General features: G+C 44.7%; 1 protein-coding gene across 1 annotated transcript in view; it reads right to left on the reverse strand.

Annotated features, from left to right (window-relative positions):
* Positions 1–17,899, reverse strand: part of BMP3 (bone morphogenetic protein 3) — a 30,480-nt gene that overhangs the window by 4,604 nt on the left and 7,977 nt on the right. Inside the window, exon 2 of the mRNA XM_035112544.3 lies at positions 7,006–7,916. Within this exon, the coding sequence (XP_034968435.3) occupies positions 7,006–7,916 (911 nt within the window). The remainder of the gene's footprint in view (positions 1–7,005; positions 7,917–17,899) is intronic.

The following is a 17,899-nucleotide window of genomic DNA, read 5'->3' on the forward strand; positions in this document are numbered from 1 at the left end:
ACCCCATGCTCTGCCACTGGGCCTCACCCACTGCTGGCATGTGCCAACCACCCTTCCTGTGAAGGCTGCCTAGAAGGAAATGTGCCCATTGGGCAGAAAAATGTTTCCGCCTTGATCTGTTTTCTGCAATTATTAGTAGCAACACAAAGTGCATCTTGCCGAACATGCACATTAGCGGCCATGTCTATGCAAAATCAGGTTTCCTAACTGGATGTGGGAACATGCATACAAATTGATGGTGTCCATATGGTTTTCCCAGTAGTGATGTATGGAAGTGAGAGCTGGAGCACAAAGAAGGCTGATCGCCGAAGAATGGATGCTTTTGAATTACGGTGCTGGAGGAGACTCTTGAGAGTCCCATGGACTGCAAGAGGATCAAACCTATCCATTCTGAAGGAAATCAGCCCTGAGTGCTCACTGGAAGGGCAGATCGTGAAGCTGAGGCTACAATACTTTGGCCACCTCATGAGAAGAAAAGACTCTGATGTTGGGAAAGATTGAGGGCACAAGGAGAAGGGGACGACAGAGGATGAGATCGTTGGACAGTGTTCTCGAAGCTACCAACATGAGTTTGACCAAACTGCAGGAGGCAGTAGAAGACAGGAGTGCTTGGCGTGCTCTGGTCCATGGGGTCAAAAAGAGTCGGACACGACTAAACAACAACAACAACATGTTCCCCCAGCTGACTCCAGTTATCAGGACTGCATGTTTGTAGCCCAGAAAGCAGCAAAGCTGGAATACGAGCCAGCTCTTTGGGAGGAAAGAGGGGACTGGATTCTGTCCCCTCTCTGCCCCTTCCCCATCAAACAGGCGGATTCCAGCTCCCCTTATCACGCTATGCATGGCTATCTGTGGCTGTTGCACATGCACTTTGTTGGATTTGGCCTCTCACTCCATTCAAGTGCTGGCGGGTAAGATGTGTTTTTAATTTCAGTGCAAGATGCAATTTCCCTCCCGGTAATCTTTAAATTCCTCTCCAAAATGGAACGTAATGCCAGCAGAACTCTCTCCCTTTCCGCAGATGATTTGCTGAAATGGAAGGTGTAGCAGTTTATAAAAGAGATCTCTCTTTTTGCATCCCCAAAATGGGGAAAAGGGGGTTCCCCAATGCGCTGCCAGTCAATATCTTACACAAGAATAATTTGCAATATATTGCTCTCTGTCTTATGCTCAGTCTTATGTTCCTCCCCCAGTGTTCCTGTTAAAGGATGTAATGCCTCAAATGTGGGGTGGAGTGGGGCAGGGAAGAGGAGGAGACCTTAGAGCCCATTGTCTGGATTTCTTTTCCAGAAACCTTTCTAGAGGTCCCACATCTTTAGAGTATGGACAAAATGAAGTCAAGAAAACAGGAGAAGACTATTTTACTGCAGGCATACGGATTAGGGCAGAGAAATGAAGGCTCTTATGCTATCCCTAGACGTGCGCAGGAATTTTCTAAGGTCCTTTTGCTCTCACCGAATGCCAGGAACAAAAGGTTGCATTAGGGATCCATGAAATATCCATTGTGTCTTATGAGCTAGAAGGAATTGGAAACAGGTGCTCTGCTTATGTCGAGTCTATTTTATTAGGAACGCTGGGAGGTTATGCTTCTCCAAAGTCAATTACAGTTTCTGAAAGGGGTTGTGAGTTTATTGTTCTGCTTTTGTGGTTTTATGCACAAAATAGCAATAAAGATGTTTGCTGGCCCCCGGTACCCTTCCTGCATGGTTGTGGTATGAGAGCAACTACTCTCCGGTTGACGCAGAGCCTTGCTTGGATGCGGTTTTAAGTTTAAATTTAAAACTCTTGGTTTTCCCTTCCAGGCACTGCACTAAGAAATATGAATGAAACTCTTGTTACTCAGAGCCAGCCTAGACATTCAACAGAATCAAGCTGTAAAGTTTTTCCTGGTCTTCAGGCTATAGTAAAATAGCATGTCAAGGAGGATTCCCCCCCCTCCGCTGTTCATTTTCTATGTGCAGTTTTTATATGAACATACAGTGCGGCACTTAAAGCAAGTATTACTGGGAAACAGAGCCAGCCAATATGGTGTTCCAGAGTTTGCTGCCCCAGAGTTTGCTGAACTGCCCCAGAGTTTGCTGAACTACAATTCCCATCATCCCTAGCAATTTGTGTTGCTGCCTGGGACCAATGAGAGTTGTCGTCCAAAGCATCACATGGGCTACTCATCGTGTAAACTGACCCACAGGGTCATACTAGATGTGATGGTGGAAGTTCTATGTGTTTAAACACAAAATAGATGGTGACAGCAGTCACGAAATTAAAAGACGTCTGCTTCTTGGGAGAAAAGCAATGACAAACTTAGACAGCATCTTAAAAAGCAGAGACATCACCTTGCCACAAAGGTCCGTATAGTAAAAGCTATGGTTTTCCCAGTAGTGAGTATGGAAGTGAGAGCTGGACCATAAAGAAGGCTGATCGCCAAAGAATTGATGCTTTTTAATTATGGTGCTGGAGGAGACTCTTGAGAGTCCCATGGACTGCAAGAAGATCAAACCTATCCATTCTGAAGGAAATCAGCCCTGAGTGCTCACTGGAAGGACAGATTGTGAAGCTGAGGCTCCAATACTTTGGCCACCTCATGAGAAGAGAAGACTCCCTGGAAAAGACCCTGATGTTGGGAAAGATGGAGGGCACAAGGAGAAGGGGACGGCAGAGGACGAGATGGTTGGACAGTGTTCTCGAAGCTACGAACATGAGTCTGACCAAACTGCGGGAGGCAGTGGAAGACAGGAGTGCCTGGCGTGCTCTGGTCCATGGGGTCACGAAGAGTTGGACACGACTAAACAACAACAACAACAACAACAAACACAAAACTGCTTTGATCATGGCACGTGTCTGAGCGAGGAGAAGGGAATCCTTCTGCCTGCCTGAAGCTTCTCTCCTGAGCTACTGTTCTCCTCAGCTGAAGTCTGACCCTGGAAGTGGGCTCAGCTATCCAAAAAGTTCTTTGGGAGCTATAAGCATCAGCAGGCCCAGAGAGAGTTGAGTTTCATGCCACCTTCTTCCCGTTAGAATCAGATTGCTTATTCACATATTTGGTACATTTGTAGCATATATTTCCTTCAAAGTGTTCAAGATGGCATTACATTATTTATTTGCAAAAATATTTGTGCACAGGCAATGACCGATGCATCCTTGATCGCATGACACCAAACCCAGAAGTGACCTGAAAGCATTATTAAAAGTAACTGAAAGGGTGGAACTGGGTGGGGCAGAATATTTTACACAGGCTCCACCAGAACTGACACATGGGGATCCGGAACGTAACCCCCTGCACAAAACAAGGATTGCCTGTATCGCCATACAGTGGTATCTCTGGTTACGAACTTAATCCATTCCGGAGGTCCGTTCTTAACACGAAACCGTTCTTAACATGAGGCACACTTTTGCTAATTGGGCCTCCCACTGCCGCCACTGCTGCACAACCTCCGCTCACATCCCGGGGCAAAGTTCGCAACCAGGAGCATCTACTTCCAGGTTAGTGGAGCTCGTTACCCGAAGCCCCAGATTTACAGAAGCTGCCCCAGTTTCTGATTTGATCTCAGAATGTTCTCCTTTTCCTTAGGACACCCCTATTTTCATTGGAGAAATGTTGGAGGGTATGGAATTATGTGACCCTCTGAGTCAAGGAGATAAGTAACTATACAACCTTTAGAAGACAACTGGAGGCAGCCCCATACGGGGGAAGTTTCTAAACGTTTTATTATGTATTTATATACGTTGGAAGCCGCCCAGAGTGGCTGGGGCAACCCTGTCAGATGGGCTGGGTGTATATACGTATATAATAAACTTGTTGTTGTTGTCAGAATAGGATGTCCCTGTTTTCATTGGAGAAATGTTGGAGGGTATGCCTGAAGGCCAGTAACAAAAGCGGGTGTGGCTCTTACCTTTGCACCATAGGTTGCATTTCAGCCACACATAAAACCAGAGGGTTGCTGCACACACCCAAACCTTCCATCCATGCAAACATGCAGCATTGTCACAGGTCAATGACACATTCCATGCAGGCAAAAGCACTCCAGGAGGGTGTGACCTGAAGGGATTCCCAAGGGCCATCTAGAGAGGCCTGGGGCTCACATTTGCCTCCTGGGCTTGAGGTTCTCTCCATCACCCCTGAGCTATAGAGTAGAGAAGAAAGAGGAATTCCTTTTCAGAAGCAATTTTTTGGTCCTAGCTTTCCCTTTGAGTAGCAATTCTTTATGTGTGGGACTATTGGAATGCCCAGTCCTCTGCCTGCAGTACTTTTCGGCGCATATATTTGTCTCCGCATTAGAGCAGCTCCAGACTTTGCACAACAGCCACCTTTTGTGTTGCGCAGGTGTTTCCTGTAGAAAACACATGAAGTGTAAAAAAAAATATGATGAGTGTCCTCAGACACCTACGGACATGTTTTTGGGAAGCTAGATGAAAGCAGGGCTGTTAAGACAGACAGAGTGGTAATGATTCAAATCCACATGGATTTCCCCTCTCCACCTCTTCGTTTTTATTATCTCCCCCAGCTCCCAGCTGGTCTGCATCTGGATATCCAAGATGCCTATCCGAGCAAGAGAGGGTTAATGGAAACACAGCAAGGAAGGGGAAAAGGAAGAAGTGTTAGTAGTTACAAAGGAGCAGAGGAAGCTGCCTTGTATCAAGTCACGCCATTAGTCCATAGGAATGGAAGAAGAATTTGGTTCAGTTCACATTTGAAGGCAAACCGACTGAACTTGCACTTAAGATGCTGAGCCGTCTTCTGAAAAAAATAAGCAAACCAAAACGCAACAATCCTTCCCCGGTTTGCGCTTCTCTGAATTTTGCAATGGAGCTCTCCAGCCAAGTAATGTGTATTAAAAAGCACATATTAAGGTGGATGTAAATGCATATATTAGTGAAAACGACATATAAAAGTGCATTATGTTAGGGAAAATATCGCACAAAGGTGCATTAGATAAGGGATAATCACTTTGCAAAAATGTGAAGTCCTCATTGCCCAAGTAGCGAAATGGTTAGAGAATGGCGCTGATAATGCCAAGGTTGCAGGTTCAATCCCCCTATGGGAGGGCTGCATATTCCTGCATTGCAGAGGGTTGGAGTAGATGGCCCTCAGGGTCCCCTCCCACTGTACAGTTCTATGAGAAGACTGGCATTGCATTGCAAGTGCATTGCAAAATTCAGAGAAGTGCAAATTTCGCAGGATGGCTGGACTTTGGCGAGCAAACCAAATGCAAACTGCATTTAATGTCTCTAATGCACATCTCTAGGCCCCATCCAGGCACTGACCAGAACCAGCCCTACTTATTTTCAACCAAGTGGATACACCACATGCCTTTCCTCTAGTTCCCTTGAAAGGAAGAGGTCTACCAGAAGCAATCCCTTGAAACATTATATGGGGAAATGACAAAATCTTTTGTTTCGCGGGTCTTTAGGGGACTCTAACATGATTTTTATTTGCTGTTCTTCTGCTTAAATGTAGTTGTTACTGGTGTTTATTTTTTTGCGATTTTTTGTGGCTTTATACGCAGTATTCTTGGGGTGTTGTTTCAAATTGTAAGCAGCCTTAAGGGCTTTGTGAAAGGTCAAATGTTGGCGGAATAACAAAAAAATAAAGGCCTATTAATAGTTAGAAACCCAAAAATATAAAATAAAAGCACACCATTGTCCTACGGCATCAGCAGCAAAGGAGAATTCCTTCCCAAACCAAAGGCAGCCATCTGCACACACCATTCCAGGCACAGAAACTGATGAAATAGGCAATGGAATCTTACTTCAACATGGGCAATGAGTCAGAGTCATTCACTGTACTTGAGGGCCACAGGGTCAAGCACCTCGTTGCTGCCCCCCAACATCAGCTGCCTGAGTTGGTCACCTCACTCTGCCTAATGATAGGGCCGGTTACAGGTAGGTAGCCGTGTTGGTCTGGGTCGAAGTAAAATAAAAAAATTCCTTCAGTAGCACCTTAAAGACCAACTAAGTTTTTATTTTGGTATGAGCTTTCGTGTGCATGCACACTTCTTCAGATACAGTGAAACTAATGATAGGGCCGACATGGGCAGGGGCACCCAAGAGTTGTGAAGAAGAAGAAGAAGAAGAAGAAGAAGAAGAAGAAGAAGAAGAAGAAGAAGAAGAAGAAGAAGAAGAAGAAGAGGAGGAGGAGGAGGAGGAGGAGGAGGAGGAGGAGGAGGAGGAGGAGGAGGAGGAGGAGGAGGAGGAGGAATAATAATAATAATAATAATAATAATAATAATAATAATAATTATACCCCGCCCATCTGGCTGGCTTTTCCCAGCCACTCTGTGTGGCTCACAGAATATGTAAAACATAATAAAGCATCAAACATTAAAAACTCCCCAATTCAGAGCTGCCTTCAGATGTCTTCTAAAAGTTATGTACAGTGGACCCTCGGGTTACGTTACCCATGGAATCCAGGTGGTAGCTGAAACTGATGATGCTGTGAAACATCCCATGCCAATGGCGTGATTTCTTCTCCACCCTAGTGGAACCTCGTGGCTTAGGGCAACCTGCTCCCCAACCAAAGCACTTATTTTCCAGCACACCAAATTTTAGAAATGGGCTGCAACTTTTATAAAGCACTAAACACGGTTGTATTTTTAAATATATATTTTGAGAAATGGGCATGCAGGGGATATTAGGGATGATTAACCAGGCAGTCACGAGTTCGCACATTATTATTACCCAATAAGCAATTTATAGCATATTTGAATTCTGTACAAAAGCCTGCTGTAATTCTCCCCTGAAACTTTTTATATCTTTGTGTAAATCCGTTCTGGATTCTTACTTAGCCTTTAGGAGAGAGAGAGAGAGAGAGAGAGAGAGAGAGAGAGAGAGAGCCCACTTACTGCATACTATGGTTTAATAACAATCAAGCTGGATTTTATTGACATTTTTAAGAAAGCCACGTGCAGTTTGTTAAAAGGATGGGGGTTGCATTTTTCCACACTGTGTAGCGATAAAGCAAGATTAAAAAACGAGAGAGAGAGAGAGAGAGAGAGAGAAATACTGTACCTTTGGAATCGGGAACTGGCATTCACCTGAGCAATAATATGCATCAAAAGATTTAGGGGAAATAATCCATTCGCTCCAGCCAATATCTGCAAAATCCACTTTGAGGTAGCGCCGTGAGCAGAATCTGGGTTCATTCCACTGCTTCCTCCTTGCCTTTTTCAGGGTCTGCTCATCAAACTGCAGCGTCTGGCTTTTCTGGTGGTTGTTCTTTCTCTGCTTCTTCTTGTTCTTTGCCCTCTCCGCCAGCCGGGGCTGCAGCGTTTTGTAGTGCTTCCTCTCCTCCCAACCTTCGTCTTCGCTGTACTGGTACTCGGCTCCCGGGAGCTCGTTGTTCTGCAGAGGCAGCAGGACGCTGGCGGAGCGCTTTTGCCGCCGTTCCCCCAGCCCGCGTTTCAAATGGCTGTCTAATTTTGGAAAGCTGGCTGGAAGTGGGCTCCAGTGCCCTTGCAAGCTGGAGACGACACTCTCGGGCTCCGAAATCGCAGAGTCATTTGCGTAAACGAGAATGTACGGCTCGTAGCTGGGATGCATGTTCTTCCAGGTGTGCCGGCCGACAGAGGCCATTTTGACTCCAATGAGCAGGTCGTTGTTTTGCTTTGCCTTACTCAAGACTTGAGTAATGTTCTTCCACTGCCAAGAAAGGATGTCCCGAAAAGCAGTGGAGATGTTGATGGAGTAATGCCCCAGGGTCCGAGTTTGGTTTCCCGATGGAGGAAAACTCAACAGCGAGAGGCTGATCTGCATGTCGGCCTTCCTGTGCCCATGGCGAGAGCAGCCCTTGATATGAGGGCAATTATTGCTCCTGTTATGGAGATCCCCAACATAGTAATGCAACAGGGCAGACAAGATGTTTTCAGACTTGGTGAGGGAGGTCAAGTTAAAAACCCGCACTTCTTTGTTGCCCGGGATCCCTAGGAGAAGAGAAAAACATTTGTGTGAGGATAGAAAAGGCCAGGTGTCTGTCTGCCTGTGGCTATCATGCAAGTCACTTTAACACAAAATTTCATTTTTAATTGCAACAGATATTCATTCATTTCCTTTAACTGATTCATCTTGGCCTATAGATAAAACAGGACTTCAGCTGATCAATGGGCAAGGATGCATTTTCATCAATGGGGATGAGGTGGGAAGGACACACCAGATTTTGCTTTGCTACTTTCTTGGAACGAAAAAGAAAATGTTACCGGTAAATATAGAGGTGGGAATTTAATAACTAACAAGCCCGAGCTTGCCTTTTCCTCCTCCCTCCCCAACCGTTTTCCTCTCGGGTTGTGTCTTTAGAATGTAAGCCTGAGGACAGAGACTGTATTATTGCTGCTATACTGCATCATCACTGATATTTTAAAGACACCCTGCCCTGGAAACCGTGTTTTTTGTTTTTTGTTTAAACTGAGGAGCAGAATCAAAGTGCTTTAAGTAAATAACTTAACGAATAAAATTGTCCATTCTCCAACATAATACAAAAAGCAACCATATCCACAGATGATTCCTCATTGAAGGGGGTTGGACTAGATGAACCTCAGGGTCCCTTCCAACTCTACAATTCTATTATCATAGAATCATAGAACACAATTCTGAGTACATGCCTCCCCAGGTGTTAATCCAACTGAGCTCACTTGGGCTTACTTTGAAGTGAGTGAGTATGGAACTGTAACCTGAAAGCAGCTTCACGCATCTAAAAATGAAATTCCTGCAATTATTAGTATTATTATTCCCTATGTTTCCTCCAAGGATCTTAAGTTGGCCCAACACCCTAACCACTACACCACACTGTCTCTCGTGATTTACATTCATGCGGGCACACTCATCAGGATTCTGGGATTTGCTGTAGGAAGGGATGGGAGAGAAAATCAGTTTAGTTTGCGTTTTAATGCCAGTTTGCATTTTAACACCAATCAACTTGCACTTCCCAAAATAAGACGCGGACTGAAACACGGGTTTCCTCTGAAAAATCACTCTTGCAATGCAGTTCTCCATCAAATTAACTGGACACAAATGTGCATGTTAGGGATATTATATATATTGAACAAAACAGCACACGAAAATGTGAGTATTGGGTGGTTGGAAAAAGGAGAATCTGAAATTGATGGATTCATCCATTCCTAGCTGTAGCTCCCTGCTGCATGTAGATAACGTGGCAAGCACAGGTTTTGCAGCCTTGGAATGTGTGAAATAGCCTTTCGTCTGCGAAAATATCCAGAGTGTTAAAATATGTGTTTCCCCTGTTTGTCCTCTTTTGGTTGGACAGGAGTCCAGCCGCTTGTGCTGGAGCTATGGAAGTTAGTCACACAGCACCTAACGGAGAAGAGAGGGAAAGTATGTCCATCCAAAGACTGACATTATCTGCTTTAATGAAACAATCCTGTTTGCAGCTGGCTTGGAGGGGGTGTTAAAGGGGGAGATTTAATAATAATAATAATAATAATAATAATAATAATAATAATAATAATTTATTTATACCTCACCCACCTGGCTGGCTTTCCCCAGCCACTCTGGGCAGCTCCCAATCGAATATTAAAAACACAATATAGCATTAAACATTAAGAACAGGGCTGCCTTCAGATGTCTTTTAAAAGCAGGATAGTTGCTTATTTCCTTGACATCTGACGGAAGGGCATTCCACAGGGCAGGCGCCACTACCGAGAAGGTCCTCTGCCTGTGAGGGAACCGCCAGAATGCCCTCGGCGCTGGATCTCAGTGTCTGGGCTGAACGATGGGGGTGGAGACTGCTGGGACACCCCCCCCCCCCAAAAAATGCTCAGAATTATAAAGGCAAATTGTAAAGTCTGCAATCTTAGCTGGGAAGAAAACTGCTGTTCTAGCTGGTGCTTCTTGTCTTCCATTTTGGAGCTCCAACCATTTAAACAGCTGCAGAGTGGCATCTGGAAGCAACCTTAGTGCTCTGCGACCTATAACAACTTTTTAAACCCTCTTATAAAATTGGTGAGCTCATACAGACAATCAAAAGAGCACAGAGTGGAGACTCTCGTCCCTAGATAGTTTGGTCAGTGATCTCACCCTTTTAGGATTTTTGCATACTTCAGGTGTAGGTTAGTAGCAAAATGGCCATCTTTACCCAAGAGCCGTTTGCATCATCGGTACCGTGGCAATTGCTGAACTCCATGTAGAATTTAAACCAGTGTTCAGAGCACGTTGTGAAAAAATGATGAAGTGAAATTCAAACAAGAGGGTCACGTTCTAGTTTTAAAGCCATTCCACTAAAGATACCCAAAGCAAGTTTCATGTTGTTTTAAAAACTTGCTGCTCTTCATCAATAGATGTCACTGTTTTCCTGCATTTTCAGCTAGCAACTGTTAGGGAAACTCTTGCAAGCTGGTTCTTGGATGCTGTCACCACAGATGCTGTGATGTTACATTAGCTTTGATTTAGAAAAGGCAGAAAGGAACACATGTCTATAACTCTGGAAGAGAAGTGGGGGAAATAATTTTTTCATGGAGCAGATACGCAGTTTGCTAATCATCATCTTTTGAATCATGGACAGCAGCCCAAGTAGAAAGCACGACCCAGAAGCCAAACCACAAGACGAAGACAAGCGATGCTCAAATTGCTTTTTTTACATTTCCCATATTTGTAGCTCTAATGTAATGCCTGCACAAACTGGAAAGCAAACTGGATTAAAAATAACTCTCTTCTGCTTTCAGCCCCGCATTAGCAGCGTTCACACAACTGACAAGTGCCAGGCCAAAACAGCAAACCCAGGTAAACTTGCTTGTCCGTCTCATCTAATGGGATTTAACTTCCCAAGTTACCGTTTAAGACTGGGGCATGGGGTGGGGTTGCTTCTTCTTTTCAAAGCATCCCTTGATTTCAAAAACAGGGCCCAGAGCTGCATTTTTCATTCTGTTGCAACCTCTTTGATTGGTTTGCATGGCCCTGGTAAAACTATAAAAATATGAAGGTGCTACGTTGCAGCAGCAGCAGCGAGGGCAAAGGTAGCCAAAGTGATACCGCCCCCATTTGTTGCTGGACTACAACGATCTGGACTACAATGATCAGGAGTGATGGGAGTTGTAGTCCAGCCACATCTGGAGGGCCACAGGTTCCTGGGGGAAGGTATTGTTTCGGGATGATTTTAAAGCCAGGAAACTGTAATGTTTTTTGCTTTACTGGGTCTTGACTGTTTTTAACTGGAAATTTTGCGCATGCATGCATGCGCGCACACGCGCACGCTCACACACACACACACACACACACATGCCTGCCTTGGGTCTTCAGGATGCAGTAGATATAAATCAAGCACGTAATTTTTTTGTTTCAATTAACAAAATTTATGCTGCTGGGTTGCAACAAAACTTCTAAGTACTGTACATTTAGTGGCCAGAACCATATTGGAAGAATCAACACGGCTGTAGGACGATCCTGGATATCAGATTCCTTTAGATTTTTATTTGCAGCAGTAAGTTAAAAGCAAATAACTTATCGCAAGCGTGTTCCTTACTCCATCGCTGCCAACCCCTGTTCATTTTCCTCCTCCTGCCATTTTGGGCACTTTCACACGGCTGAATCAGTCTCCGTATTGGCACAGGGCTGATTTTGCTTAACTATGAGTCAAACGTGTCAAAGCGATGATGGAGTGATGGATGGATGTGGACAGATTTTTGCAGAAGGGCTGCTTTGTACCCTCCCCCCACCCCCCACACGCCTGATTGCCAATTTCACATGTGCTTCACATATGGTTTGTGGGAATACACACGGAATATATATCCAGCCCCATGATAGGAAGTAATGGGTCTGCTTCTGCTTGTGGAGGGGGGAGCTTCTGCTGGCCCAACTTTGCGCTGAGAAAGCAACACTTCAGGATGGGGCAGGCTGAGGAAGCACAATTATTTCCAAACCACAATATTTAAACATTATTGATGCATGACACTGGGGTTGCAGTTGCAATGAAAGACTTTAGGAGTGTGAGATCAGGAAGCATTGGGAAACACTGTAATAGGTGCATTCAACAGGTAAATAAATACCTACCGCTCTATTCTGCTTTTCAGACCATTATTGTCTCCCAAAGCAGCTCACATTAATTAAGTGGTGGTGGTGGTGGGGGGGGGCAGGATACATGAGGGAAGAGGAGCAGACAGGGAATTGATGGACTGGTTCCCAGTCCACTCACTAGCGACACTATAGAGAGCACAAGCCTTCCCTAAAAGCTCCTTGCCCACTCCTCAGGCAGCAAAATGTCTTAGGCCGGCCCTAAGACAGCTGTGTCGGTTGCCAGCCACTACTGTCTGCAGAAGCTGTCATGGGCTCAGAGAAAATGCCGTTTGCAAAGAGGGCTCACCGATGCAAAAGTAATAAATGTCTGTGCATCACAGCTTATTTGCTGCTTAAATGAAAATGAGAGAGAGAACCAAGGGAAGAAGCCCAGTACAGATGCTATTATGGTAGTGATACATCTCCGCCTAGTTGCCACAATAAATTAACCTGATTTACTTAGTGCCATCTGTTTGCGCTCAGTGTTCTGCAGAAGACACAAGGGTAGGTCTCTGCCTGAGGACCTAACGACACAAGGGAAACAGAGGAAGGTGAGGAAACTGAAGGTGAGACATACAGGGAAAGAATGTGCTTCAGTAATATGATTATGGTACATTACAGTAGGGCTGTTATACACCTCTATGGTGCAATTGCCTTTGGAATAGCGTGTGCAGTTCTGGTCACCTCGCCTAGAAAAGGGCACGGTGAAAATGGGTTGAGAAATGTCTCTCACCCTTCGTCATAAAGCCAGAACCTACGGGTGTTGGAAGTCTCAGGGCAGACAAAGGAAAGTACTTATCCACACCGTGCATAGTTAAAAAGTATGGAATTCACCCAGTGAATGCTCCCGCAGCCCGGGGGTGGGGCATAGCTGCCAAGTCTCCCGTTTTCCCCGGGAAATCCCCGTTTTTCCAGCTGTTCCTAGCTGAAAAAATTGAATTTTTTTGTTTTCCCCCGGTTTATTCTGGCGCGGCGGCCATTTTGGAACTGGGCAGAGCATGCTCAGAAGCAACTTTTGATGCTGCTCTGCCCAGTTCCAAAATGGCTGCAGTGCGACTTCTGGCGCGGCGTCCATTTTGGAACTGGGCAAAGCAGCATCAAAAGTCACTTCTGAGCATGCTCCGCCCAGTTCCAAAATGTCCGCAGCGCTACTTCCGGTCTGCTATTTCCGACATGGTCCCTTATTTCTCTGACAGCAACTTGGCAGGTATGGGGTGGGGTGCAAAGTGACCCCACTGCTCCCGGCCCGGCTGGGTGCAAGAATGCTGCTTTGGCAGCACACTTGCAAGGTGTCACCCACCCAAGGAGAGGGGCAGCAATGCCGCCACCAACTCTCCTCTCTCCGCCCCCCCCCCCCAGGTCAGGCTTGACCTGGGAGTGGAATGGCCGGCTATAGCCTGGCTGCTTGTCAGGGACAAGGGCTGAGTGAGCAGAGGGTGAAGAGCACCCTTTGTGCCTCACCCAACCCTCGTCACTGACAGGTGGGCAGGAGCACGCTGGGCGAGAGTGGGGTGCAGAGGGTGCTGGTCTTCACCTTCCATATTCACCCAGCTGTGCGGCGGGGATTTCTGCGGGAGGAGGTACACCTGGTTCGCATGCCCCTCCCCATTGTGGGCTCGGGGCAATGCCCCCTGGGACCCCCCCCCCCCAAGTTACACCAGTGAATTAACACACACACACACACACACACACACACACACACACCAAAGGAAGCAGAGATGGCCATCAACTTGGATGGCTTTAAAAGAGGATTAGACAAATTCATGCAGGAATAAGGCTATCAATGGCCGCTGTCTATGATGGCCACAGTCAAATACCAGTTGCTGGAATGGGGAGAGTGCTCTTGTGCTCAGGTTCCGTTGCTACTATCACTAACACATGTTTCTGGGAGCTAGAACAAGTCCACTAGCATGTGGCATGTTTACCTTTACAGGGGATATACTGACATTTTTATGGATTGCCAAATCTATCCCACGGGTGAAAAGGGATGCAATAATGAGGGCTGTTTAGTTATATAGTCATCATTAGCCCTACTTTAAATTAGATATTAAAGCAGCATGCTGGCCCCATATACTTATACACCAGCACTTCCATTATTAAAACCTTTTTTTGTGGCTTTATAACTCAGTCCCCAGTAGTGTGCTCTGAGGTGGAACTGAGAAGTAGAAAGCGCAAGCCTGCAAATGCTTTTTTTCTTTCAACCCTTACTTACGTAGTAACTCCTTCAGATTCCTCTCTCAGTTTGCTCTGTTTTCACTTCCCCGGTAATCCTCTATTATAAAAATAAAAAGTACCCTATGTACATTCAGTAAATTTGTTTATGAAATGGGGTGACACAAATTTTATTTACGCGTTTATGGGCTGCCCAAACTTCATTGAAACAAGCACAGCTGAAAGAACGGTGAAGGAAATTCTGTTTTCATTGCCCTCTTCCCCCTGTGAAAGAAAGAAAGAAAGAAAGAAAGAAAGAAAGAAAGAAAGAAAGAAAGAAAGAAAGAAAGAAAGAAAGAAAGAAAGAAATCCTTGTTTTTCTCTTCCCAACCCAATAGTGTTTGGTGCTTCTTAGTAAGGTTCACTATGCTTCATTTCCTGTGTTATTTTTGACTGGTGTTTCAAACTGAACTAAGAAAAAGAACAGCTCAAAAAAAAGTAGTAGGGAACCATATGGTTGTAATTGGCTCAAGGGCAGGTGTAATACCTGAAATGACTTTTCAGAGATCTAGGGTTTTGGGTTTGTTTTTGTTTTTTTAGTGTTGATGAAGTTAAATTACTGGTAACTGTGTTCATTAAATAGAAATGTTTGGTCTCTGTTCTGCCTTCTTTAAGTCTGCAGTCCTAAACACACCTATCTAGGAATAAGCCCATACATTGGGATCTGCTTCTGAGTAGACATGCACACAGGATTGCTAAAGAACCCATCTCCAAGAAAATGAAGGGATAAATTCAACATAGTGCTATGGCGATTGTTCCACCGGTGCAAGCATTCCAGTCCCCCTCTACTCCCCCATGTGCTATTTAGGGGTTCTCGTGCCTGCCCCCCCCAAATGCCAATTTGGGAGGGGTCAGTAGGCACACGGGAGGAGAGAGAGGGGAAAACCCTTGCTAACGGAAAATCATTGTGCAGGTTTCTCTTGCTTACCCCACTCTGGCCAAGGCAACCCCAAGACATTTTGCTGCCTGGTGACTAACATCACCACCACAGGGTCAAGGAAAACACAGTACTCAGGGCTGGGTCAAGTCATTTTGGCACTTGAGGCTGAAACCCACACAAACACCTCTTCCTAGCAGTAAAACAAAACAAAACAATGATATTTACTGCATAATTCAATTAAATAACCAACAAACAATTTACTGCCCTTTCATGAGGTAGCTGCCTCTAAGGTGGCCCTGTGTCCTATTTTACAAGGGATAGTCCTCTATTTGAAGGACTGACATTTTGCAAGTCTAGTTTAAAGTGTGTGTGTGTGTGTGTGTGTGTATATATATATATATATATATATATATATATATATATATATATAAAACCATAGAAGAAGTGAAGGGGGTGAAGGGGCCTGGAAATGTGCTATTTACAATGAATTCACATATTCCAGGAAAGGTCCTACCGCCGATGCAGATATTCACTTGTGGGATTCAGTTGGGGAGAGAGAGAGAGAGTACAATGGGAACAGTTTGGGTTGGTTACTTACTTCAGTTTTGTACTCTGCTGAAGAATCTCAAGTGTAGAAAGTTCATGCAGTGACAAAGTGGGAGAGGCATTCGAGCTAAAACTTCTATTTTTATCCACACTGCAAAATTCAATTTGAAATAAATTGGTTTTGGTGGGGAAGCCTCAAATCACTGCACATTTAAGAACGGCCATCCTTAAGAAAGGATGATGGTTTCTCAAGAATTTAAAGCAGATTATGATGTTGGACTGATCAAAACTGCCACTCTAAACCTGAGTTGCCTTCAACATTTTTAGACTTGAGATCCACCTTTAAGATAAAACTGCAACATGGGAAAACCTCTTTTCTTTTCGTTTACCAGAGTCCACCTTCCTCCCATGCCACTCTTTTTGTTTACTATCTCCCTGCCCTTCCACTTTCTCTTGAAAACAATTAGAAAAGATGGTGATGCTGCAATAACTACCCACTGTGATGCATCCAAGGAACATTTCACATGCAGTGGAACCTCGGTTTATGAACACCTCGGTTTACGAATTTTCGGATTACGAACGCCGCAGACCCATCTGGAACGGATTAATTCACTTTCCATTACTTTCAATGGGAAAGTTCGCTTCAGTTTATGAACGCTTCAGTTTATGAACAGACTTCCGGAACCAATTACACCCATGCTTCGGGTTAAGTACTCTTCAGGTTGAGTACTCCGCGGACCCGTCTGGAACAGATTAATCCACTTTCCATTACTTTTAATGGGAAAGTTCGCTTCAGTTTATGAACGCTTCAGTTTAAGTACTCCGTGGACCATCTGGAACAGATTAATCCACTTTCCATTACTTTCAATGGGAAAGTTCGCTTCAGTTTATGAACGCTTCAGTTTATAAACAGACTTCAGGAACCAATTGTGTTCATAAACCGAGGTACCACTGTATAAAGCACTTTTCTACCGATAGGTCTATATTCAATTACTGTAATCCAATATGAGTCATGCACAGAAAAGACCCACGGAAATTAGAGGACATGGCTTTCTGCAGAGACAGGCTTTGGTAATCTTTTGTAATATTGTGCCCTGAGCAAGGCCAAAACTTGGCGCCGCCAAATGGATCTTCTCAATTAGGGATCAAATGGATCTTCTCAATTTTGCTTCCATTTGGCTCAGTGCCCCATGCCACTGCTTACTTATGTCCATTAATTTCAGTGGGTTATGTCTGAGCAGAATTTAGTTGGATATAACCCAGCGTCTCCAAGCCAGTTCGCATACATCAGCCTTTGCCAACCTGATGCCCTCCGGTAGTTTTTGGACCAGAACTACCATCAACACGACCTGGCTATGGCTGATGGGAGTTGTAGTCCAACAACTTCTGGAGGGCCCCAAGCTGGTGAACTTCCATAAGATTATATATCTGATATAATAATATATAAGATTATATATAAGATTATATATCTGCATACACACAGATAAGACAAAGACTGAAACCAGTGCGAAATATCCTCAGCAACAGGTTTTTAAAGTGCAGTAATTATATTCCACCAGGAGCCTTGGAGAAAACAGCTTTCACCTGCACACCCGGCAGGGATATTCAGCTAATCCTGGCTCTTTGATAACACCTGTGTGATGCGTCTGTTGTCACACACCTGCTTGCAGCATTCACACACTTTGCATTTTTAGGTGTACACAGAATATGTGAGGAGGTCCTTTTAGCTGTGCCTTCTCAGTGGAGAAATTATGCCCAGTGTCAGTTCAAGCGGGGGGTGAGGTGTTGTTCAGTGCCAAAGACAACTATAAATAATAGTTCCCTTCTTGGCTGTTTCTGGACATTGTATCGAAACAACGTAATTACTGCAATGTATATTTTCATTTATGACTGGATCTTCCCAAAGTTCTTTCAAGATGGTATGCCTCCCTGCCCCACCATGACTGACTTTTCCTGATATTCAGGCGGACACACAATCCATCACCTAGAGGATGTGATCTCCAAATCCCTTATTCAGACATTCTCACAATACTGAAGTCTAAGGGACTAATGGGGGTGGGGGGGGGAGAGAGTCATGCAAAGATTCCTAACAGATGACTTTTTTATTTGTTTTAATTGTTAGATAAGCTATCCAGCAAAGAGATGCCTTTCCCCTGATGAGACACCCATATTCTACAGCTGGCCCAAAATCTTTAATGAGGATGAACCTACCGGTAACATAGAAAAGTATCCGCATTGCATTTGCCCTATAGAATCACAAGAACTGGG

Source organism: Zootoca vivipara, chromosome Z1, assembly GCF_965207765.1.
Source record: "Zootoca vivipara chromosome Z1, rZooViv2.hap1.1, whole genome shotgun sequence".
Taxonomy (NCBI): domain Eukaryota; kingdom Metazoa; phylum Chordata; class Lepidosauria; order Squamata; family Lacertidae; genus Zootoca; species Zootoca vivipara.